Here is a 27,194-nt window from a genome sequence, read left to right on the forward strand (position 1 = left end):
TAGATATCACATATAACTTAGTATCAGCCCATTTCCTTACAAAGCTTGGTTGTACACAAAACATTTAACATGTGTCCTCTGCATGTATGAGATAGACATTATTGAAAGACCCATTGAGATGAAATTTGCTTACATGCCTTTCTCCCCCTGCTAGACTCTGAGCTGCTGAGGGCTAGAAGTTCCTGCCTGGCAGCCAGTGACTCCTAGGGTATGATTATGATCATAAGACTTAACAGAACAGGAAAGGGCACAGCAGAGTTGGAAGTTGACACTGTTGCCACTTCGGGAGGACGGAGCCCAGACTCCAAAGTCTGGTTCTCTCAGCTAAACCCAGAACGTCCGTATGAAAAGTTGAAAACCATAGTCAACTAGTCAGTCAGTTGTGGTCTCTGTGTTCTATTTGAATTTGCCCCTGGCTTGTTGATTTATTTTTGGCCTCAATTTTGCTAATAGACTATCTTCCTTATCCAGTTTTATGGCTATTAAATTCTGTTCTCAGGGTTAATACCTGACACTTAACTCCTACATCATACATTTTAATGCATATGTCATGTGCATGTGGGATATGTCAAGTGTGTGCATCAAAAGACCACTTGACATGAAATTGGCTTACATGATTTTTTCTTCCCTTCTAGACCATGATCTTAGGGAATAACAAAACAACACAGCTCTTTGTGCCCAAGAAAGAACTAACCATGGAAATCTTGGTGCTGGGGGCAGTGAGGGCTGGTAAGGACAGAAGAAAGTTGCTGAAGGGTTGTTGTTGGGAGGTTCTCTGGAACCTCTCTTGGATTGCCTTCTGAATAAGCCAGCAAACCATGGCAGTGAGGCACGGACGGTAGTAATCAGTCAATTGGCTGTCTAACAGCTGTCTTCAAGTAGTGGTAGTAATAATTGTGCTGATAAAAGGTGGTAGTAGCCACCATTTATCTTTAATTATATTCCAGAGTTGTACCATAGGTGCATTACAGCTCTGAGGGTACAGGTGTATGATGAAGGTCAGAGAGACTGAGTGGCTTGCTCATAGTCACTCCAATTAATGGCAGATTAGTGAACAGAAGTGTGTTTTCTCCACAATGCTGATACCTCAGGTTTGTGCCACATAGGGAGAGCCAAAGTACAGTTTACCTTCCAGCTACATTACACTAGCACGATCAGGTGCATGTAAATATACCTGATTACCTTTGGAATTTGTTAAAGCATTTGAAGTGGAGTAAACAAATAAAATGGTAAAATATAAGTAAATATTCTGAATTAAGGAGAATATCATTTAGAGTAGGCATTCAAGTTCAGGGGAAAAAAGGCTTAGATTTGCAGCCCTCAATGGCCTATCTCTCTGTAATGGTTAATAAATGAGCCAGCAAATTGAGCTTTAAGCATAGTGGGTAGAGCAGAGGGAGAAACACAGTAAGTCACATAGTTCTGATTGTCAGAGAGGAAGAAAACCAATCCCTTAGTGAAGCAAAGCTTTTCTTAGTATTTTCCTAGCATTTGCAAGAAATAAAATTCTTGCCCAGGGAAAGGGGGGAGAGCTGTGAATAAAGCAGTGAACAATTTCCTTAGCAACCTCCTTAGAGCAAACATCTTGTAGGACTTTTCCATGGGCTGTTTTTGGTAGGTCCCTCAGCATGGTTCTAGAGAATTAATTGCTTGGGGCTATAATGTTTTGGGGGATTTAGACATCAGCAAAATACTGCAGTGTATCCTAAACTAACCTCATGTAAATCTTTGTTGTTTGAATTACATTCTGCAAGAATTGTAGCTGAGAATTGATTAAAAAGCAAAGAGCCTCATCTTCCATTTCAATATATATTTGTGTTTGAGAAATAATAAAAGCAAACCTGTGGATAGACATCTTTATAAATCATTGTACAATACCATTTGGTCGTTTTACATGGTATCACCCAAACTGGACCTACATGTTGCTTATCAGCCATAATTGTATGGGAGCCTAAGAGTCTGACCCCACAGAAAGCTCTCTTGTTCCAGCCAGCTGTGCGGCCCAAAGCTATCAACATTAGGGTCAGTCATTCATTGGAGCATTGTAGTTCCAGAAGGCCCCTCTCAAAACTCAGATTATTTCAGAGAAAGTAATTCAATATAACAGTAGGGATTTTGATGACTATTAGGCCTGTGAGTAAGGCATTGTCATCCCTATTTTTATAGAGGAGGAAACAGTCACAGAGAGGTTAAATAACTTGCCCAAGGAAACACAGTCGGTAAGTAGTGGGACTTGGATTCTAAGGTAAGGCACTTTGGCTCCAGTCTTATCCTCAAACATTATATATCAGTTCTCTGTGGCTGCTATAAAAAAATCGCCATGAATTTCATGGCTTAACACAACACAAATTGTGTTGTACTGTGGTCCTACAGGTTAGAAGTCTGCCATGGGTCTTGCCAGGCTAAAATCAAGGTGTGACAGGGCTGCATTCTCTTGTAGAGGCTCCAGGGGAGAATCTGTTTCTTTGCCCTCTCCAGCTTCTGAAGGCTGCTGCATTCTTGGCTCTGGGCCCCTCCCTTCATCTGCAAAGCCAGCACCGGTGTTGAGTTCTTTTCACATCACATCATTTCACTCTGACCCTGCTTCTGTCATCCCACCTCCCTCTCTGACTCTTCTTCCTTCCTCTTCCATTTTTAAGGACCTTTGTGATTACACTGGGCCTGCCTGAATGGTCCAGGATAATCTCCCTACCTTGAGGTCAGCTGACAAGTAACCTTACTTCTATCTGAAATATTAAATCCTTTTTGCCATATAAAATAGTCATAGGTTCTAGGGATTAGGATGTTGACATTATTCTGCTTATAGCACAACTATATAAACTGGCCAATCTGCAAAGCCCCAAGGTCCAGAACAGAAGATAGGTAAGTTTGGGCGGGAGGAAAAGAAAGAAGAGAGGGTTGTAGCAATAGGATTTAGGGACATTAAATGAAATGACTTGTGTAAAATATTTAGTCCAGTACCTGGCCCATAGAAAACACTCAATAATTGATAGATGTGGTGGTGGTGGTGGTGTTGGTGATGATGGTGGTGGTGGTGGTGGTGGTGGTGCTGGTGGTGGTGGTGGCGCTGGTGGTGGTGTTGATGATGATGGTGGTGGTGGTGGTTGTGGTGGTGATGATGGTGGTGGTGGTGGTGCTGGTGGTGATGGTGATGGTGGTGGTGGTGGTGATGATGATGGTGGCGGTGGTGGTGGTGGTGGTGGTGGTGATGAAGAAGAACCACGAGTACAGTGAAATTACTTGGGAGAATCTCTGAAAAGTTGCAGTTAGTGTATAAAGGGCAAGTTTGAGGTGACAAAGACTAATTTTTGCAAAGTTAAATATCTGACATGAACTGGAATAGCATTCCTTTCAATCTAAATGTTATTCAGTGTTGTGGATATGTTATGGACTGAATGTTTATGCCCCCCTCTGATTCATATGTTACATCTAATCCCCACTGTGATAGTATTAGGAAGTGAGACCTTTAGGAGGTGATTATGTCATGATGCTGGAACCCTCATGAAAGGGATTAGTGCCTTAGAAAGAGACCAGAGAACTAGTTTACTGTCAACTGTGGGAGAATACAGCGAGAAGTCTGCCACCAGCAGAGGACCCTTACCAGACCTTGACCATACTAGCACCCTGATCTCAGATTTCCAGTCTCCTGGAAATAAATTTCAGTTGTTGAGAAGCCACCTCCCAGTCTATGGTAATTTTTTATAGCAGCCCAAACTGACTGAAGGCAGGATACACTGCCATTTCACATTTATCAGTAGTATATGTACATTTCTTTTCCAACTCCTGTCAACATGGATGGCTGAAGCTACAGATTCTTCCAGCATGTGCCTTTTTTTGTATTTTCTGTTTGGAGTTTTTCTGGTGTTTTCATCAATCTGAAATCTTTAGAGAGTCCTTTAGGCAAAGAGATACTGATATTGATTTAGATAGGATTAATGTTCTTTTAGTGCCCCCATGACTTACAGCAGGGCTCACAACACATGTTTTATTGCATTCACTTATTTGGCATTAGGATACTCAATATGCAGGTTGTTTTTATTGATCCATAAAGTCGGGGGAAACCTATCTCTGTCCTGGAAAGTTTTATACTGAGTTGAAAATGAAACAAGCCACACAGCCTGAGATTTATGTTTCTGAAAATGATGTGGCTTCTTTTAAGTAGGACATAACTTAATGAGTTTAGTTTAAGAGGCAAAAGATGCACCTAGTCATGTGGGAAAATGCACCTTTGGGTGTCTGGCAACCGTATAGTTAGCTGTGTTTTCGTAGTATCTGTAGGACCAACTATGAGTAAGGCACTTAGAAATTTTTATTTTCCGTTTATCCACCTATAAATAGTTTTTTCATTTATTAACTTATTCATTCAACAATACATTTTTATTGAAACATTAGCATACATGCTAATATTAGTTTCAGGTGTACAACATATTGATTTAACAATTATATTAGTTTCAGGTGTACAACATATTGATTCAGCAATTCTATATTTTACTCAGTTCTCACCATGGTAAGTGTAGTCACCATCTGTCACCTTAAAACATTATTACAATACTGTTGACTGTATTCCTCATGTTGTACTTTTCATCTGTGACTCTTATTTATTTTATAACTGGAAGTTTGTACCTCATAATCCCCTTTAACTATTTCATCCATTCCCCCAACCCTTCCCCTATGGCAACAACCAGTTCATTCTCCATACTTAAAAGTTGGTTTTTTGGGTTGTTTCTTTGTTAATTTGTTTTGTTTTGTAGATTCCACATATAAGAGAAGTCATATGGTATTTGTCTTTCTCTGTCTGACTTATTTCATTTAGCATAATACCCTCTAGGTCCATCCATGTTGTCACAAATGGCAAGGTTTCATTCTTTTTTATGGCTGAGTAATATTTGTGTGTGTGTGTGTGTGTGTGTGTGTGTGTATCAACTCTTCTTTATTCATCTATGGATGGACACTTGAGTTGCTTCTGTGTCTTGGCTATTATAAATAATGCTGCAATAAACATAGGGGTGCATATATCTTTTTGAATTAGTGTTTTTGTTTTCTTTGGGTAAACATCTAGTAGTGGGATTATTGGATCATATGGTATTTCTATTTTTAATTTTTTGAGGAAACTTCATACTGTTTTTTACATTTTCACCAACAGTGCATGAGGGTTCCTTTTTCTCTATATCCTCTCCAACACTTGTTTATCTTGTCTTTTTGATTTTAGCCATTCTGGCTGGTGTAAGGTGATATTTCATTGTAGTTTTGATTTTCATTTCCCTTATGATGAGTGAGGTTGAGTACTCTTTTATGTGTCTTTTGGCCATTTGTATAACTTCTTTGGAAGAATGTCTGTTTGGGTTCTTTGCCCATTTTAAAATCAGATTAGTTGGGGTTTTTTTGTTTGATTTTGGTTTTGGTTTTTTGTTTGTTTTTTGATGTCAAGTTGTATCAGTTCTTTATATATTTTAAAATATTAACCCTTATTGGATATATCTTCTCCCATTCAGTAGGTTGTCTTTTTATTTTGTTGATGGTTCTTTTGCTGTGCAAAAGCTTTTTGTTTTGGTGTAGTCCCAATAGTTTATTTGTGCACTTGTTTCTCTTGCCCAAGGAGAGAGATCTAGTAAAATGTTGCTAAGGTTGATATCCAAGATATTACTGCCTGTGTTTTCTTCTAGGATTTTTATGGTTTCAGGTGTCACATTTAGGTCTTTAGTCCATTTTGAGTTTATTTTTTTGTATGGTTGAAGAAAGTCTAGTTTCATTCTTTTGTATATAGCTGTCCAGTTTACCCCATATCAGTTATTGAAAAGACTGTCTTTTCCCCATTATATATTCTTGCCTCTTTCATTGTAGATTAATTGACCATGTGAGCGTGGGTTTATTTCTGAATTCTCTGTCCTGTTCCATGGATCTGTGTATCTCTTTCTGTGCCAGTACCATACTGTTTTGATTACTATATCTTTGTAGTATATCTTGAAATCTGGGATTATGATACCCCTTGCTTCATTCTTCTTTCTCAAGATTGCTTTTGATATCCAGGGTCTTTTGTGGTTCCATACAAATTTTAGTATTATTTGTTCTGGTTCTATGAACAATGCTGTTGGTATTTTGATAGGAATTGCATCCAGTCTGTAGATTACTTTGGACATTTTAACAATATTAATTCTTCCAGCCCATCAGCATGGCTCAGACTCCAAGATCATGGAATATCTTTCCATTTGTTGGCGTCATGTTCAATTTCTTTCATCAATTCGTTCAAAAAATACTTTTAATGTATTGTGTGCCAAGTATTATACTGTAGTACAGAATGTTATTTTGTGGTCCTGTGTATATTTATATATGTGAACATATTTTTAACTTAAATCTTAAACTTGAGCATATTAAATTTGATTGGAAAGATACTGTTTTACTCACAAAATGGTAGAAAGGCAATTTAAAGCATTTATAGGAAAAGGGAAGTTTCCCAAAGTTACATATAATAAAATAAGCAAGGGTTAACAAAAAGGGAAGCAAAGGGACTGGTACTGCATTTGTGGATGGATTGCATGTTGAATAATCAACACTGTGCATCACATCATCTGGAACAGTGGTCCAGAGGAACAAGGGAGATGAGTAGGGGAGCTCTGGGCTGCCTGTTCTTCATTCATTGTTTTATTTGCAATAACCCAGCAACATAATTTCATTATCCTTACTTTATAAAAGGTAGAACCCAGACTCAGAGGGAAGTTAAGTACTTTACCCAGGGCTACACAGTAACAAGCAAACTTTGGGATTAGAACCCAAATCTGCCAAACCCATGCTCTTTCCAAGATACCACAGCTATCATTCATCAAGCACTCACTAGACATCAGGTTGTTCATGAGACTAGTGGTATTGTCATATCCGTTTAGAAATGGAGAAGTGGAACAGAGAGGGTTAGTCAGTTATAGGAGTTACAGAGCTGGCAGAAGTGGGAAATCCTCCTGAACAAACAGATTCCACGAGCTCACTCTTACCTACTCTGCTAGCATACTCAAACCCAAGCTCCCGTATTTATCTTCATTAGGATTTGGGGGTGAAAGACAATAGATTTATCTCTTTTAAACCTACACTCTTGAATCTAAAGGAAGGGCAGACCTGCTTATAACAATTGTAAGGGGCAAGAGTACAAATGAAGCTTATAGACCATATGTCTAAATAATTAAAAGTAATAAATCATGTTAACAAGTACAACAGTTTCTTTTACTGCCTTGACAAATATACCTGCATAAAGACCTGAACGTCTAAGTTCTCAGGATTCTTAGAAATCTGTTCCATTGGTGGGGTGTGGGGAAAACCACCCCCCCCCGACCTTCATGGCCTGCCCTCTTCTCTTCCTATCCCCAGCTCTGTCCCACACTGAGTGGCCTCAGGCTCACATGTGTGGACACCCAAGCCCCATGCCCAGGTGCCATCCATGTCCCCTGCAAACATCTTGGTTACTTGGTAAGCATAGAACTGTCTTTAGGAGGTAGGCCTGAGAGGTCCACAAAGACCAGAAATGGCTTAGTGATTTGGGGGCAGGCTGCAAGTGGGCACATCCTCTTGGCCTGGCCAATACCTCACCCTGTGGGAAGCAGTACATCTGGGGAGGCTGATTTATGAGACCTCTAAAATCCAGAGCCTGGACAGGGTGCATCTTACGTCTGAGAATGGCACTGGGGGGTGGGGGACAGGAGTTAAACCTGGGGCCTTTGTGAATAGTACTTTATTCAAATGACTGATAACTCAGAACCATGTCTTAGAAATGTCTTTATCCCTGGGAATAAATTTGATTCTTCTCATTTCCCACTTTTCTCACCCCCAGTACAACACCCACAACATCAATTTTGTGTTTTCCACTCCTGATTAATGGTATCACCACTGCATGTTGACCAGCCTTGACACTACCCTCTTCCTCATTGTCCACCATTAGCACTCAGTCCCTCTGGTCCTAGCTCCTCCTTTCCGTCCTCACTGCCAGTGCCTTAGTCAAAGTGGCCACCAACTCTTGCATGAACAATTAGAAGTCTGCTCAACTCCTTCATCTTTCCCCACTCCCATATCCACCACACCCATGTAGCTGGGGCACATGCAAGGCTCCTTCCACTAGCTCATACAGCACCTTTGTACAATTAGGACACCCTTCCTCCAAGAATTCACAGCCCACAGACTGACAAGGAGAATGTCTTGGATTTCCACCCTCCCTCATCCCTTAGCAGTGAATAAAATGCACTGCCACATGTGGTAGCATTGCTTCCTTGCTTAACAGCTTTCAAAGGTTTCCTAAGCCCTTTCGGATCAAATTCAAACTCCTTAGGGCATGGCACACAAAACTGCTTTTCTCCCCTCCTCCCAGCCTCTTAGGCTGGATGTGCCGAAAGTTCCTTACCACACAGCCCTGGAGGCTACCTAACTATCCTGGGACTTCTGTTATGTGTTCCTAAGGTGTGCTCTTCCCTCTCACTATCTGGTGAAAGCCTGTTCTTCCCTCAGGAACTAGTTCAGATGTTGTCATCTTTGCAAAGCCCCTCGTGTCTCGTGCAGATGGCAATCGACTTCTGGGCCCATTAGCCTTTGTAAATATTGTGATTACAGCAGTGATTATATTGTACCACAATTATTTGTTTCCATATCTCTGGTGTTGCACAAAGCACAATTCAGCAGCCAAAAGTAATTAGAAGGGATTTCCAGTTTTTATTCAAGTTTTCTCAAAGGACACAAAAAAGCCAAGTACATGGTCTCAGCAACCACTTGTTATCATCATTTCTCCTTCCTTCACACCCTCCCTTACTATCTCTGACAAAAATATCTCTCCTCCACTGAAGCCTCCACGGCTTTTCGCTCCTCTCCTCCCCCTAAGCCTTACCCCTCTCTCCCATCACTTTGTTACATGGACTGGCATAGCTTCTCCACAAGGAAGAAGAAAAAAAAATCCATCCTCTTCAGGACAGAGTAAATTAAGCCATAAATTACAGGATTGCCTTTGTTGGGTGAGAGACTGTGCCAGTCAGATAATGCTAGGTTCTGCTGCACTAACATCCCTCAAATCCCCATGTCTTACTCAAAGCGTCTTACTTATTTCTTGCTCACGTAATATATTAGCTGTGGGCCAGCTGATACTCTGCTTCACATGCTTTCTTTCTTATGGGATATTGGCTGAAGATGCAACCTATACCTAAGACATGCATTCTCGTGACAGAGGGAAAAAGTAACGGTAGGAGCCACACATTGGCTCTTAAAATTTCTGCTCAGATGTGCCATAATCACTTCTGCTCATATTCCATTGGTCAAAACAAGTCTTAGGGCCAAGCATTGAAATGGGATGGGAAATCGTACTTCTCCCCAGAAAGAGGGACTGCAAGTCCATGATAATGGGTAGGGATATATAATCTTTAAGAAAAGCAGCAAATTGGGAATCTACCCAGGAACACGTTATGTTGATATTATTTTGTCCTGTCACATTTATATAGCACATTAGTCTACAGCTCTACCTAGGGTTCAGATGATGTCTTGCACTGTTTTGCTTGTTTTGAACACCTCCATATTTTTAGGAAAGAAAGTTTCCGTACAAGTTAACAAAGACAGGCAGACGAGAGAAAAACTCTGTAGGGTAGAAATTAGACTTGGAATTGAAATATTTCAAAATTCAAATTAAAAAACCATCTTGATACCACGGTGATATTCCTGTCAGATTAACAAGCAGGATAGGTAGATAGTTGTTTATGTTGTATATGATTTCAAAGAGAGAGAAGGCCTTTTCCCCGAAGGATGTTTCTCTTTCTAGCTCCCTGGACCTCTCAGGCCCCACTCAGGAAAACTGAAACCCAGCAGTTATTTCAGCGGAGAGGTTAATGTGGGGAATCCATTAAATAGGTATCAGAGAAATAAAATATCATAAAGGAAGCACTGAGTCCACAGATAATTAACTGCAGGAGATGTGGGAAGAAGATACCCTCCCTAGGGCTAGGGGGTCTGAAGGAAGAAGTTGGGTTTATCAGAAGCTTCGAGCTCAGGGAAGGTTGCCCGCTGGAGCTGACCCCCCATTTCCTCTGAGGAGGAAATGCTACCCTGCTGGTGCTAGTACCTCTGGGCTGTGAGACAATGTGGTGAGTTTAGTTTGAGGTGGGTTTTTTTGGTTTTTTGGTGGTTTTTTTTTTTTTTAAGATGGAAATTGGAACCAGCTGCCACTTTGAAACTGAAGAATCACTGCTGGATCTATGTTGTCAGGACACTAGGCGAACAGGAAAGACCAGATCCCTTCACCTCTTGTTGTTCCCCTTGCAGTCCCCCCCCGTAATGCCCCCTACTGGCGGAACATATCAGAGAGCCAGCCACAAGTAGAACTGTAGTTGGCAGAGTCCCTGCTCTAGCATTACAGAGGAGGGTAGAGAAGAGGGAGCTAAGAGAGAACTCCACGACTGTACAGCCTCTAATACCTGGAGTTTTACAATGTGAAATTTAATCCTTTGGCTAAAGTCATCTGCATTTAAAATAAATGTCCCTGGGAAAGATGAAAGTTTTAATGTTATTCTTCATTTATAACCCATTATGAGTAAGCTTATCAGCTCTTGTCTAGAGATCTAAAAATAACGAAGAGGAGGGGCGCCTGGGTGGCTCAGTCATTTAAGTGTCTGCCTTCAGCTCAGGTCATGATCTCAGGGTCCTGGGATTGAGCCCTACATAGGGCTCCCTGCTCAGCGGGGAGCCTGCTTCTCCCTCTCCCTGCCCGCCAGCCCCGCTCATGCTCGTGCTCTCGCTCTCTCTCTCAAATAAATAAATCTTAAAAAAAAAAATAAAGAAGAGGAGGAAGGAAGAGCTAAGAGGGAGCACTTTGGCTATAGCAGGGATAGATAAAGGATCTCACTAAGATGTGGGGGGGGGATGTCAAAAAAGAAAAAAGACCAGGGAATTATGAAGAATAAACTTTTACCAACTTTCAAGTTTTGTGGATGCTTGTCAGGTTTTCTAGGTCTTTGCTGACCACAGCAATGTAGACGAACTGCAAGAAAGTAGATCTGTCCCTTTGGTCAGCACTCAGTCCTACTGCACTCCAATAAGGGAATATAAAAATAAGACCCGTGACCAAGACCGGACTAAGACAAGAGCCACGGATGAGTCACTGAATGATCAATTTATGCAGTGATAATTGCCTTAGTAAATCAGGCAAAACCTTACTATTGGCTCAATTACAGTAGCACCCTAATTAGTAGAGGGCTGAGGCCTGGGTTATTCTAAATTGGATTTTTCTGTTCTGAGGATTAATTAGGAAATCACTAGGTTTCCAAATTGTTTTTACAGATTTTTTTTTTAAATGATCTCTTCATTCTGGCTCACTTTTGAATGGGAAGTAACAGTGATCTCTAATAAATGTAAATACGGCAGTGCTTTCCTATTTTCATCCTGAATATCCATTTCCGTTCAGTCAGCATCAAGCACCAGTTCTGTGACAGGCCCTGTGTAGGGCTGGACAAGGAAGAATGAATCACAGTGTCTGTCCTTAAGGCTTAGTGGTTGAGCTCACACGGGCTCTGGAGTCTGTGAGACCTGGGCCCCGAATCCCAGGGCTGCAACTCACAAGCTGTATGATTCTGAGCTTCAATTTCTTTATCTGTAAACTGGGATTCTTAATACTACCCATGCAATGGGAAAATTAGCACACTATATAAATGCCTATGGCAAATGTTCAGTAAATTTGCCTATTAATAATACATGTACCTGATATATGAATAGATAATTTTGCTGTATGTGCCTTCTAAATATGTTGATTTTCTCTGTCCGTTGCTAAAGACGGAGATAATTTAGGACTGGTCTGAATTGCTAGCAAGTCCAAGATATCACTTTTTTCTCTTGTCCTGGTTTCTCTCCTGCAGCTTTCCTCCGCCTTTTCTTGCCTGCAAACTTTTGGGTTTATAAGAAGAAATTCCATCTAGGCTTGAGGCAGCTTCTTCCTCCAGATTGTAGAAAATTAATTTCTTTTGCTTAAGCCACCCAATCTGTGGTATTTTGTTATAGCAGCTACAGTACACATATTTATTGTGTTTCACTCTTTATGATTGTTTGATCATAAATACTTTTCCCTCAAAATTTTGAAGGTCTTGTTCCTTTGATTCCAAAACTCAGTATTGCTACTTGGGACTTCAAAAACGTTCCAATTCCTAATTCTCTCTTTTGTCACCTGTTTTCTCCTCTATGTGAGTTTGTATGGTTTTCTCTTTGTCCCCAGTGTTTTGAAATATCACAGTAACGTATCTTGAGGTGGCTCTGTGTTCATCTGTTTTATTGAATCATCAGTGGACCCTTTCAGCTTGAATACTCTTTTTCAGTTCAGGGACATTTTCTTGAATAATTTTTGAATTTTGCACATGATTTATCCCTTTTTCTTTATAGAATTCCTAGCTGATCCTCACATGCCTGTCTTTTCTCTCCTTTTTGTTAATCTGCAAATTTTTGCTCTAGGAAATGTTTCCCAACTTATTTTCTGGAAGATTTCAACTTATTTTCAAATGCTTCTATTAAGTTTTTAAATTGTGCTATCATTTTGTTTTAATTTACAAGGGCTATTTTAATTTTCATAATGTTCTGGCTTTTTAAAATCCTATTGTGAGCTTTTTTCACAATTAAAATATCTTAACTTTCTGAGCATAATGATATTTTTTTAATGTTTGATCACTCCACATAGTCTAATATCCTCTAACATGTTTCCGTTTATTTTTTACTGTCCTTATTATTCTCTTTCGTTAATGAATATCTTCAGATACCCCGTAATTTTTGGCTGACTGTCCATGTTAAAGAATAGGAAATGTAAAACTTGAGTACAACTTCAGAGTAATGGATGGGGTTATCAACTGGTAGTTTTGTTGAAGGGAAATAGCTGGGGGGCGGGGTTCACTTTGGAGTCTCTAATCTCTCCCTCTTCAGATATTTCATCTTAAACCAGTCAGATTGCCCAGAGAAGTCTCTGCTAGCGTCCTGTCTAGAAAGTCAAAACCTGGCTGCCAATGTTCTGGAGCCTAAGCAGATGAAGACAGTTGGAAATCTTGGCATCCAGAATGCAAACATTCACTTGGTCCTCCAGTTTTCACTATGCTTCCGCTACCCCTAACCTTGTCTGATGTTTATAATTAAGGCACTGTATTATTACCCTATGCAAAAAAAAAAAATCCTCACAAAAAACAAAACACAACTCTCCAGGCTTCTGTTAAAGTACAGGTGAAGATCTCAGGGTCTAACTTCTTCCTAGGCAGCTTTCAACCAGTACTATTTTAGCATCCCCTTCACCCGGCTTCTAGAGGCCACTGATGCCCTAGTTCTAAAATTTTGTGAGATGTTGTAGTATAAATATGACTGTTCTTGGTCTTGCCCAGAGCTGGTTTAGGAATCTGCTAAAGTCTGTTACTACCTGTTTGTCTGCTTCTCACATTCCAACATTTTTTTGCTGCTGCTCTGGGCTGTCTTTGTTCCTTGAGAGTTTATACCTCAACGTAAAGTTTATATGTAAACACACACACCTGCCCTGCATGGGGCTCCCTGCTCCTGGAGTCTGCTTCTCACTTTCTGTCTGCCTCTCCCCCTGCTTGTGCACTCTCTCTCTCTTTCTCAAATAAATAAAATATTTTTTTAAAAAAGTAAACACACACACATTAAGGTTATTTTCATGAGGCTTTGAGAGCCAAATTAAATGCAAGTGTTTAATTTCCCATCTTTACCTGGAAGTCTCAAGAGCAAGTATTGTTTAATTTGTATTTAATAATGTTCAAATAGAAAAGATGATGTCATGAAGTACAATTAGAAATGACCAATGGAATAAGAAAAATGTCTCACATTGCTTTGTATCTCAGCAGCTTTATCACCTTAATCCTATGAAGAGGCTTTAAAATCTTTACCAAAAGGTCAGAACTCTAAATATTATGTATATTATATATTTGGTCTGATAGTTATCTCATCCTTTTACTCATAACAATTACACTTAAGAAGTTAGTTATTGTACTGTGGTACCTAAAGCCCAAAAAAACTCTCAAAATAGGCCTTGTCACATAAAAAATTAATTGGTTGCTTTGTTCCTACTTAGATTTTCATTAATTTGAGGACATAATTTAAGTGACAGTTAACTGTATCACCTTTGCTTCTCCTTGTTAAAAAATAAATCTGTATTTAAAAGTCTAATTGAGAAAGTTTTCTGAAATATTTTTCAAAGCATTAGCTTTTACTTTTCTTTTTGTATTATGAAATAATACAACTTTAGCCATCAGAAAAGACTGGCATATTGGTCACCCATTGCTACATAAGAATCTATCACAAAATTAACTTAAAACACATTTTATTTGCTCCTGATTCTTTTATTTCAGCAGTTGTCCTGGGTTAAGCTGGCCATTTCTTCTACTGGTCCCAGGTGGAGTCAGTATGTAGTTGCAATCATTCTATAGGAGAAGGTGGGCAGACAATGAACATGTAGATACATCTCCCCCCCCCCAAAAAAAAAAGTTCAGAAAGTAAAACATAAGAAAAAAAGATAAAACAAGGTAATAGAAGAGAGAGAGAGAGAGAGAGAGACTTGAGGGACAGGAGAGTAACTATCCTAGCCAAGGTATTAAAGGTGACATTTGAGACCCAAATGTTGGAAAGAAACAAATTGTGCAAAAACCTGGGAGTTGTATGAACAAACGCCCTGGACAGTATCAAGCTGGGTTTTTTCAAGGGCAGAAGAAAAGGCAATGTTGCTGGGTTTTGAGCAAGAGGAGGAAGAGAAGAAATAAGCATGTTGGTGTAGACAGGACCAGACCATGTAGCAGGAGCATGTAGACCATGGAAAGGAGTTTAGGCTTTATTACAAACCTATGGGAAGTTGGTGAAGAGTTTTAAGCAGAAGAGGGATGAGATTTTGTTTTAAAAGATCCTTGCTGTATAGAGAATGAACTGATGGGAGAAAGTGAAATTGGGATTGTTAGGAAATTATTACAGTGCTCTTGGGAACAACTTCAAAGCAAAGAGGGTGATAAAGGATCAGATTCAGGATAACATTTGGGAAGAGGAACTCAAAGAATTCGATTGGCTGTTGAACATGAGAGAAAGAGAGGATAGAGGATGCATCTCAAGTTTGTGACTTGAGAAATTGGTTGTGTCACAGTGCCATTTTTTTAAGATGGAAAGGGTGAGGGGGAGAGCAGATTACCTTACAAGGGTATAGATCAAGAATTCTATTTGGGACATGTTGGGTTTGAGTTGTCCAGTCACCTACCAACTAGGTTTGATGATCTATCGCAATACTTTATAGTCTCACTTTGTGATTAACCCCATCCTTGGGCAACCAAGACATAGGAGCCTCATTTTCCTGACAAGTAACTGTGTACCAAAGAAACTCACTGACTTCCCCAAAGCCACACAGCTAAAATGAAGAGGAAGACTTGAACCCATGACCTGTACACAGTCCTATTGGGCATTTTCACTCACTGAAAGGGAGTTTTTGTGGTCAAAGGGAGAGCAGGATACAGATCCCATTATTGAGGCTTTGCCCACATGCTCAAATTGTCATTCACATTTGAGGCAGTTGTCTGTCTACTAGCCACATGTGGCTATTTATATTTTAATTTTAATCAGTTAAAATTAAGTAAAAGTAAAAATTTACTTTCTCATTTGTGCTATCCACAGCTTAAATGTTCAGCAGCTACATGTGACTAGTGGCTGCCATTTTGGATAGCATAGATAAAGAACATTTTCATTATCTCAGAAATTCCTATTCAACAACACTGGACTCTAGATAATTTGTACTAAATGAATTGTGAAGAAAGTGTAGTCATATCTTAATAGCTATTGCCTAAGAGGAAAGTTTAAAAAAATAAAACACGAGTTGGTATTTGTTTAAAAGTAACATATTTAATGATAAGCTGATTTTATACCCAGCTCTAATGAACACCTTTCCCCACTTCACACCCTTGAATGTTTGTGTGTTTCTCATTTTACCTAATAAGAATAGAGGCTCCTCTGAGGAGAGAAACTAGGTTCTTCCCACCTTTTCATTACCTTCACTCAAAATACGCACATGCATAACACCCACATTCCCTTGTACCCACTGCCCACCTCCACATGTAGCACTCTCAGTGAACAATCCTTTGCACAGAAGGAGAACATTTACAGCCAGCATATCACAGTACTTTACAACACTGCCGTGGATGGTTGGCTGCAGGAGAACATATAACAGAATGCAAATAACCACAGCCTCAGGGAGTCTGTAGCTAAAACATAATTTCATTGCATATTCTCTTCCAGTTTTTGCCCTTTCTAACACGGAGAAGATTGGGAGGCTCATCAAGTGAAAACTGAGGGCTGCTGACCTCCAGAGAAAGCAGGAGTAGAGACCCTAGAGGGGAATCTGTAGGAACTTCAGGCTCAGGTTTGCCTGTTACATGGTGACAGGTCAGCAGGGCCTTCCTCATGGGGCCAGATGAAAGCATCCAGAAAGTGCCATTCACACACACATGCATACAGGCAGGCATGTGTTCTCAGCAGTTCCTTTTACAAATGAATGGGAAAATTTGGAACCAACAGATGGGTTTTGAATCCTTCCTCAGTTGTGTGACTTTGGGCATATTACGTAACCGCTCCAAAGGGTAGAACAAGGAGATATATGTGCAGAGCCTCGATCACATAATTATTCCTCTGCCAATTCAGTGTATTCCTCTCCTTATCCTTCAGGGTGAAGGAGAGAACACACCTAGAACAGAAATTGCATTTTCCCTTTAAAAATTTCTTTTAAAAAATATTTCATGTTTTTTTATAGGTAGTACTTACATATGATAAAAAGTTCCTAAGTGTGTCAGTGAAGTTTCCTTCCTTTCCAACCTCCTAGATCTCCTAGGAGATACTAGAAATCTCTAGAAATACTAGAGGCAGCTAGTATTTCTGGATGTCTGTGTGTCCTTTCCATAGTCATCCTGTGCGTGTGCAAGCAAATAAATATATCATTACATTTATATGTACTTCCTTATATATGTACGTTTTTCTCTTTGATACAAATAACTCTGAGGCACCTGAGTGGCTCAGTCAGTTAAGCATCTGCCTTTGCTGCAGGTCATGATCCTCGGGTCCTGGGATTGAGCCCCATGTCCGACTCTCTGCACAGCGGGGAGTCTGCTTCTCCTTCTGCCCCTCCCCTTCTTGCATGCGCTCTCTCTCAAATAAAATCTTTAAAAAAAAAAAAACAGCAACAACAGATAGCTGTGTGACTATTTTGAACCTTGTTTTCCCCTGTAGTATCTTGAAGATCTTATATCTATACTGAACACCCTTAATCTCTTTACAGATGCAGAGTATTTCATTGTTGAGGTATACTACAATTTATCTTTACTCCCACTGAATTTTGCTATTATAACCCATGCCATAATGAGTGTTTTTTATTATCTTAATGCCACTTTGCACATGGGTAAATGTATTTGTAGAATAAACTTCTAAAAGAATTGCTGGCCAGAAGATATGTATATATTATATATAATGTAATTATTATATATAGTTATTAATATTATTAAAAATAAACATATATATAAATATATATAATTTTGATAGACTTGGTCAAATGGCCCTTAAAGAATTTTTACTAATTTGCTGACCCACCAGTAATGTATGAAAGCAGAGTTTCTAAGCCTACACAGAGCACTGACACCTCAGAGACTGAGCCCCCAAGTCTTATGTTTGCCAGAACAGCTCAGCTTACATTGTGCATATGTGTGTGCATGCATATATATGTGTGATTTCATTTGAAGAAAGTTGTTTTGGCTAAGTGGTTAAGGAAAGTTTGAGAACAATGATGCCAAGTTTGAGAACACTGTGCCTTCTCTTAGCCCTTCAGTTTGAAAGAGTGACAGAGAAAATGAGATTGTTCCACACCCTGTATGAAAATCCTTTGGCAATGTGGAGAGAATGGTTCATGTGGTAGCTGGAAAGATGGAATGGGTAGAAGTATTTCCAGGAAGAAGTAGATGCCAAGGTATAAGGAGATGATATTTAGTCATATAGCCCCCAATGTTAGCAAGTGTTCTCCAGAAGGTCAGTTCATTTGAGCCAATTGTAAGGGCTGGTCGTGTGCCAAGCCCTGTACTAGTGCTGAGAATACAGAGATGAGCATGGCTGGTCCCTGCCCTCAAGAAGCTCATCCAGAGAAGTCAGGTATGTAGGCAGACAGTTTCCTTATGATGTTATAGAAACAACAGCAATGACTGCTAACTCTGAGAGCTTATTAAACACCAGAGAATGGGGTTCTGCAATCCTTGTCATCTCGCCTGATTCTACAAAAATGCTATGAGGGTAATTACAGTGTTCTCCCCATTTCACAAATGAGGAAACCAAGATCCAGGGAAGTTGAGGGACAGTCCCAATAGCACATAGTAAGTGACAAAACCAGGGTTTATTCTGTGGACTGTCTCACTTCAAAGTCTTAAGGGGAAGGAGGGGTAATGTTAGAATTTCAAGCTGCATTAAATGATTTTCGCCCTCCTTCTCTTATTGTAGCACCACATTACTTTTCAGGGGCAGGGCAAGGGGATCAAGGAAGAGGGAGATGTGCCCTGAGCTGAGGCTCAAAGATGAGTGGAAGCAAGGAAAGCATTCCAGGCAGAGCAACTCTTGGGCTAATCTCAAGGAGAGGCAGCCTCCAGGAGTCAGGAAGTTTCTGGCACAGGGAGACAGGGGAGTGGAGTGGGTAAGAGGGCGGCCTCTGGAGCCAGACTGCCTGAGTTGAAATCCTGGCTCTCTGCCTTAGTTGAGTGACTTTGGGTGCATCACTCACCTTCTCTGATTCTTCACCTGTTTAAGATGGAGCTATAAAATACTATGTCCTGGTTATTGCAAGGATTGAATGAGTTAATATATCTGGAGTGCTTAGAACAGTGCCTGGCACGTGCCCTATGTATTTGCTCCCACTATAGAATCTCCAGGCTCCAGGTACAACCTAGACATAAGGAAAAGGAAAAAAATTTTGAAGCTCATCTGCAGTGCTTATTATAGAGAACATTACATGAGCTCCCAAATGTAGTGTGGTGCTGCAAAAGGAGAAGAAAGCAGAAAACCATTTAATGGTGGAGGGACATGGGCTTTTAGGCCAGATTTGTCCTGTCAGTGCTTATCAGCTTTCAGTTATCATCTGGTATTGTGAGTCAAAAATGGGCTTTTTTATTTGTTTCTTTATGGAATCTTTATTTGGTATTAAAATGGAATGGTCTGTCTTAAATAAGGTGAAAAAGCAGAGGAGGATAAAATAAAAGGAACTGCATCCAATGTAACTTTCGGTTTTTCTCCCTCCCTCTGATGAAATAAAATGTTTTCAGAAAAACGGAAAGAAAATACCAACTAAACTCTGCAGCTTCCTCATTCACCCACATAGCATTTATCTCTCATCCACCAAGTCGAATTACTTTTTCTGAGAATAGTATCCTGTAACAGAATCCTAGGGAAGTAAAAGTGAGAGGAAAATACTTCTCCAGGGAATCAACTCAGATGAATTGCATTTTATTTTCATATTCTCTGGCCTTTATCCCCTTTGTATGTTATCCCAAACTCACATTCCCTGCTGTTCCCAAACCAGACCCCGTGCCTGGACTATCTTCTCTAGGTCAGTTTTCTGTCTTCCTCCTGACATTTGGACAACTTTGGGAATCCATCTTCTTGAAGAAAAACATTTAATAGCAATTTTCCCAACATAAATCCAAATGACCCTCAATTACTGCTATTCAAATCATATACCTGTATTTGTACCAGCCACTCACTAGATGCTGGAGCTACAGAAATTAGTATGATTCAAACTTTTCTCCTGAATGAGTTCACAGTCTTGTGTGGGATACAGACATGCAAAGGGAGGTTGATTCTGCCCATCTCTGCTGTACGATTATGTTCATTTCCTTTATGGTTTGTCTTTCCTGCTAGACTGTAAGCCTCTCAAGAACAAAGATTTTATCTGTTTTGTTTACCACTCTGTAATCAGTACCCTAGACAGAGCCCTCAGTAAACATTTGCTGAATGAAAGAGTGAATGAATGAATGAATGAAAAAAAGTGACAGTGCAGAATAATTGATAAATCGATGTGCTTACAAGATAAGAAGTAGCACAGAGGAGGGAATACTGAACTCTGTGGGAAAGGAGTGGAGTTGGAGGGGTGAGGAGGCCTGTTGGGTGAGGCGGCTTATGAACTGGGTTTTGAAGGCAGTGACTGCCAATGTTGATATGCCTTGCACAGTGTCCCCACTCTTAGGAGGTACCTCATAAAAGTTTGCTGAATTAATAAACTTCACAATTTGTGAAGGAATTATACTTACAGTATGTCTAATATTGTACCATTTGGCCACTTCATGCTGGATATTGTGGTCCTGGAAGCTCTGTCACCTAAACCCTCTCAGTCATCAGTAGGGTAGGAGTATCCACTGGGAAACCCAGTGTCTTGGGGTGTGTGTGTGTGTGTGTGTGTGTGTGTGTGTGTGTGTGTGTGTGTGTGTGTATGTGTGTATGAGCCCTGGGTCATCCACTGGCTGAGAAAGAAAGCAATTTTAAGTATATGCTTTAGGAGAGGAGTCCCATCCAGCAAGGAACATGGGAAAAGAACAGACAGAGGCCCTGAGCCAGACCAGAGCTTATTACCTAACTCCTATATCCACCACCCAAACCAGTTTCACTTCTTAAAATTTCTGAAAAACCAGGTGGTTATGACATGGAAGGGGTGGGGGTGGGAGACGAGAGGAGATAAAAACAAAATATATTTGTAGTTGAATTATCTAATGACCTTACTGAGGAAAAAAATTTATTTTATTTTAAGGTTTCTTAATTGAATTTAGATCCAGCTCCTTCCTGGCATAATTATGTTAATGCTCAGGAGACCAAGAACCAAAACTACTGAGGTGTGTGAGCCTCCAGCCCCTGGTGTGATCTCTGGGCTCTCTTATGCTGTTCCAGACCTATCCTCTCTGTGACTGATTGAAGACATCTCTGTATGAGTAATACCACATTATGTCAAAGATTAGATTCATCATCTCCAGTTAACCTTCAGCTTGTGTTTTCAATATGTGTGTGCAGCTTCATCATACACAACAAAGACACTTTCTTCAACAATGCCACAAGAAGTAGAATCGTACATCATATTTTACAAAGAATAAAGTATGAAGAAGGAAAAAACAAAATTGGTAAGTAGTATATTAGTATAACAAGCTACATCTAATTTTGGGGATTACAGACTTTTTTCCTTTGGTTTTATAAAGTTTATATCAATTCTAGAACCGCTCATCATTTATAAAATCTCTACTCCCTTGATGGATAACTCACAAGTGTAAAAATCTTAATATCATCCTTAGATCTCCTTAAAATAGCATGTTACCTCATTTACCTAAGATCATAGAGAAATTCTCTCAGTTTCAACAAATATTTATGAAATGCTTATTATGTGCCAGGCACTGGGCTGGATGTTGGGGAGATGGGCATGGTTCTCTCCTGGAGCATATATTCAAGAAGTTAAAAGCTGACAATAAACAAATAAGTAAATACAGTGAGTAACATGAAAAAATTGAAATGGTGAGTTCAAGCTGAGATGAAGTGGTCAGGGGAAGCTTCATTGAGAAGCCAGGGTTTGAACTGAGACCTGATGAAAAGAAGGGGCTGATGTGGGAAGCTGGTGGTGGCAGGGCCTCAAGGAGGTAGGGGGAGTTGTTCTAGGCAAGTGAAGAGATGAGCTGTCACACATAAGGAAATTCTCCAAATAATCACCTTCCCCATTAAACAGCTTCCATAATTCATATATATGTATTTTGTTTTTCATTTGACTTTTTAAATTCCAGTATAATTAATATACAGTGTTATATTAGCTTCAGGTGTACAATAGAGGGATTCAGCAGTTTTGTACACAGTGCTCATCCTGATAAGTATACCTTGATTCCCTTCACCTATTTCACCCACCCAACTACTCCCACCTCTGGTAACCATCAGTTTGTTCTCTTTAGTTAAGAGTCTGTCTCTTGGTTTATCTCTTTTATTCTTTGTTTTGTTTCTTATATTCTACATAGGAGTGAAATCATATTCTATTTGTCTTTCTCTGACTGACTCACTTCTTTTAGCAATCCATCTTCTAGATCTATCCATGTTGTTGCAAATGGCAAGATTTCATTCTTTTTATGGCTGAGTAATATTCCATTGTGTGTGGGGGGGCATGTATATATACCACATATTTATCCATTCATCTATTGATGGACACTCATAATTTATATTTGGGGCATTTTTATGAGAACCTTTCCATATTACCAGATTTTCTCCCTTATTAAACAGATTATCATAGATCAAGAGAATTCAGGTGGCTTTGTCCTTATCTCTTTCCAAACAAGATTTTTATCAATCGTTTGAATAATGACCTAGTCAGGAGACAAAAAATCACACATAATTTTTACAGAGAAAGTTTAATATAAAATATATTATTAAATATTTATATTAATATAAAAACTGTGAGGGAGGATTGGAGTAATCAGGGATTGGCTAGTAAAGGTTAAGGAGAACTCTAGAGAATAAAGATGTAGCAGATATTAGGGGCAGCTACCACTTCTAGAGAGACTCTCCCCACAAAGCTGAGACCTAGATTCTGTTGGAAGTGGTGTAGCTGTGGTTCACTAGGTGGCAGGGCAGTTTTCTGGGGGAACTGCCTACAGGGGTTCCAGGGAAGCCATTCACGGGGAGGTGTTGCACCAGCAGCACTGCCCTGTGAAGCTGTTCAAGGAGATACCTGCCCTTGGGGAGGTGTCATGTGCTACTGGCCATCACGCCCTATAGGAAGTTGGTGCCGTAGAAGCCATGTGTTGCAGAAGCCTGCTGAGGGGAGTGGATTGGTGCCAGGAAGACAAACTTCCTCCTCCAGGGTCTTTCCAGTGCCTTCTACTGACAAAGCTTAACATTGTACGACTGGTAAAGGAGAAATACTTACAAGGTCTAGCTCCATTTTTGCAAAGTAGGCAGTGAAAGTGTACTTGAAACTAAGGGGCAAATATATCGATAACTGGTACTTGACCTAAACAGCCTGCCCATCAAGCTTTTAGGTGGGGTGGACTCTGGAAGAATGCATTAAATATGTTTGTCATTGGAGTCAGGAGCCTAAAAAATCTCGGTGATCTGGAAATCTCAGGCAATTCCAACAAGATGACATTTAGTCGTTTGTGAATGTAAAGTCCTACACTCGAATTCAGCAAAACAACTACCCTGGTACAGTGTGGGAGAATTGTTGCTCAACAACATCATGAGAGGAACAGACTTGAGAGGCTTAGTTGAATGCAAGCTCAGTGTGAGTCACTCGTATGTGAAGCTGCCAAAACTACTTTGATCCCAAGCTGCATAAATTAAAATATAATAGAGAGAAAATGATAGCTATCCAGTTCAAATCTGGATACACCTGAAATAATATGTTCAGTGAGAGTTTATGTAGGTGGGTATGGTAAAATCAAACCTGATTTAGATCTTTCTTAACATCAACGGGGTTGTGGATTGGTATATCTTCATATTCTCTGCATCAATCACCCATCTTTGAGACATGTCCTCTCTATAAAGTCCTCCATGACCATTCCAGCTTGAAGGAGTTCTTCCCTCTTCCCATGAATTCCAATGGCAATTACTTTTAGAGTGTTTATTTGATAATTAATCATGTACAACTCTTATTATCTTGAATTCTTTATTTTCAATGAGATTGTGAAAATTCTACCACCTAAAGAGAACCACTGTTAACATTTTGGTGTACTAAATAATTTAAATATTATATTAAGTTTTTCATATTTATCCCCCATTTGCCCATGTAATTTTAACAGACTTAGGGTATACTACACTAACTTTTATCATACCTTTTTCCGTTAACATTGTATCATGAAAATGCTAAAAAAAAATGGAAGTGAAATGATTATGGCAGTAGCTAGTCTGAATTATTTTATAAAATGCAAATTTATAAAAAACAGTGCCTTCACTAATGTTGCTACTATAACTTGCAGCACACCTCACAATTTATTATAATACATTAGTGTGTTGAGAATCTGCAGCTAAAAACCGCTAGTTGGACGATAAGCTCCTTCATTGTAAATAAGTTGCCTTATTCATCTATCATCATTGCCTAGCACAGTTTTGGCATATAGTAGGAGTGCTTGTTGAACTGAATTGAAGATCTTTTAAACATGATTAATGTCTAACCATCAGCATCCTTACACAGTAAAAATTGTGTACAGTGTGGCCATTCAGCAATTATTGTGCTTAACGTTTGCATCTCAAAATGTGAGCTCAAAAGTAGTCAAGATGGAGACAAAAAAAGAGTGATTCAATAGCCAAACTATGGAAAGAGCCAAGATGTCTATTGACAGATGAATGGATAAAGAAGATGTGGTACACACACACACACACACACACACACACACACACACACACACACACAATGGAATATGATGCAGCCATAAAAAAAGAAATCTTGCCATTTGCAATGACGTGGATGGAACTAGAGGGTATTATGCTAAGTGAAATAAGTCAATCAGAGAAAGACATGTAACATATGATCTTACTGATATGAGGAATTCTTAATCTCAGGAAACAAACTGAGGGTTGCTGAAGTGGTAGAGGGTAAGAGGGATGGGGTGGCTGGGTGATAGACATTGGGGAGGGGATGTGCTATGGTGAGCACTGTGAATTGTGTTAAGACTGTTGAATCACAGACCTCTACCTCTGAAACAATACATTTTATGTTAAAAAAAAAGAAGATAGTAGGAAGGGAAAAAATGAAGGGGGGGAAATCAGAGGGGGAGACAAACCATGAGAGACTATGGACTCTGAGAAACAAACTGAGGGTTCTAGAGGAGTGGGGGTGGGGGGAGGGGTTAGCCTAGTGATGGGTATTAAGGAGGGCATGTATTGAATGGACCAATGGGTGTTATATGCAAACAATGAATCATGGACCACTACATCAAAAACTAATGATGTAATGTATGGTGATTAACATAACAAAATAAAATTTAAAAAAAGAAAAAGAGACAGTGATTTGTAAATATTCTAAAGGAATGCAGGAAGTGTTGTATTGTTACTAGTAAGAAATGATCTTTATAAAAGTTTCTCATTTGATGAAAGAAAGAGAATTCTATCCAAGAACTCCAGTGCCTTTTATTTTTTAAAGTTTTTATTTAAATTCCAGTTAGTTAACATACAGTGTTTTATTAGTTTCAGGTGTACAATATAGTGATTCAGCACTTCCATACAACACCCGGTGCTCATCACAAGTGCACTGCTTATTCCCCATCACCAATTTAACCCATCCCCACCCACCTCTCCCCCGGTAACCATCAGTTTGTTCTCTATAGTTAAGAGTCTGTTTCTTGGTTTGCCTCCCCTCTGTTTTTTTCTCCCTTTGCCCATTTGTTTTGTTTCTTAAATTCTACATATAAGTGAAATCGTATGGTATTTTTTACTATTTCACTTACTATAATACTCTGTAGCTCTATCCCTATCATTGCAAATGGCAAGATTTCATTATTTTTTATGGCTGAGTAATATTCCATTGTGTGTGTAGATGTGTGTGTGTGTGTGTGTGTGTGTGTGTATACCATACATATAGTATGGATCTTCTTTATCCATTCATCAGTTCAGTGCTTTGGAAATTGGTAATGATGACCTGGAGAAGTATCTAATTAGAAGTGACCAATCACAGAGTAAATTACTAACCTAGGGTCAGGCATTATGCTGAAAAATATGGAGTAAAACTACAAATGCTTGTTGATCTGATGTTTCATTGTCATCTTTGGTTTCATAAATAAAAGAAATAACATATTAGAATAAAATTTAATTTATTGATAGAATAGTATTTATCTAATGTTATTTTCTACCTGAAACTCTTTCTGAATTTCATCTTCCATGAACCATCATTGATTAGAGATAACACAGAAATACTGATTTGTAAACATGATTTGTAAGGACATTTTGCTGGAGTGTAAACTACCACTATATGTTTTCTGGATTCACTCTGAATTTATTACAACTGTGAAAATCAAACCTGTTGAAATCCACTTTCAAAATAGAGCAATTTATAGATCAACATAGATTTATTTAACAATATAAGTACATAAAATTTGAAATTGACTTGTATTTTCAAAATTGGTGCTCAAAGGGGACGTTAGTGAAGTGGTAGATTTCAAATATTAACTACTTTCTCACTTTGCAGGACTTTGATAAATTATGATAAACTTACCGGGGTCATCATCAGAGTCTCTTATTAGGTTCCTGTGAATTCTGTTTTTTTCTAATATCTGAGATATTTGAAATTCAATTTATTGATGAGATATGTGTATTTCTCAATAGAGACTCCAGTCAATCAGAGCTTTCCACATAATCATTTATCCACTCATTACAAAGGTATTTATTGAGGGCCTCCTGCCTGCCAGACAAAATACAAAAGCCCTACAGATACTTGCATTTCACGTTTTTCTTAGACATTTAGTGTTAATGTCAGTCATCTTAAAACACATTACTGTATTACTGTGATTAAATGTACCTAAACATTGATTAACCCTGCATCAATAAAAAGTGAATCAGTGCATGTTCCATTTTCCAGTGAGACTAAGCCTCTGGACTCTATTCAGGATCTAAGCGTAGGGAGCATTCCCCTATTAGCCACTTGAGAGACACCCTTCTAGTCATCATCCTTGAGGTACATTTTAGGAAGCAGCATAAATCTTGAGTTGAAAGACACTTTAAAGACCAACACATTCAACTTCCACTTTTGGCCAAGACGGAGTAACGGGCACAAGATTTACTCTCCCACTTGAAATAATCAAAGGAAAAACAGAAGAAAAAAAAAGTGCAGGAGACTATTCTTTTCAAGACACTGAATGTTGGGCAGCCAAGAATAGAGATCCTTGAGAGACAGAAAACAAATGAGGTGAGTGCCATGATTACATCAGCTTACTACTTTGATATAGTTTCTAGGTGGCAGCCTAGGGAGGGAGAACCCAGGCAGAACCTGGTAGACTCCCTGAATTGAGAAGATGTTGCTAAGAGTCCAAGGAAACCAAGGGAGTTAGAGTTCACAGAACAAAGTACCAAAAAGCAGAAAGTTCTACCAAGAGAGAACCCTGAAGATCATTAGAGGGCCCCCCTTAAGTATTTAGCAGAGTACTAATTAGTGCATATGTTTTAGGAAACTACCCAAAGCCAGTGAAAGAACAACCCCAAAGGATTTCCAG

At 39.3% G+C, this 27,194-nt stretch overlaps 1 protein-coding gene across 1 annotated transcript in view; it reads left to right on the forward strand.

Annotated features, from left to right (window-relative positions):
- The window catches only part of ANO4 (anoctamin 4), a 443,661-nt gene that overhangs the window by 312,813 nt on the left and 103,654 nt on the right, over nucleotides 1-27,194 (forward strand). The window contains exon 11 of the mRNA XM_088025667.1: nucleotides 21,037-21,143. Within this exon, the coding sequence (XP_087881793.1) occupies nucleotides 21,037-21,143 (107 nt within the window). The remainder of the gene's footprint in view (nucleotides 1-21,036; nucleotides 21,144-27,194) is intronic.

The sequence above is a fragment of the Eumetopias jubatus genome, unplaced genomic scaffold (assembly GCF_037043125.1).
Source record: "Eumetopias jubatus isolate StellerSeaLion01/CBP00866 unplaced genomic scaffold, mEumJub1_p1.0 scaffold_8, whole genome shotgun sequence".
Lineage (NCBI taxonomy): Eukaryota > Metazoa > Chordata > Mammalia > Carnivora > Otariidae > Eumetopias > Eumetopias jubatus.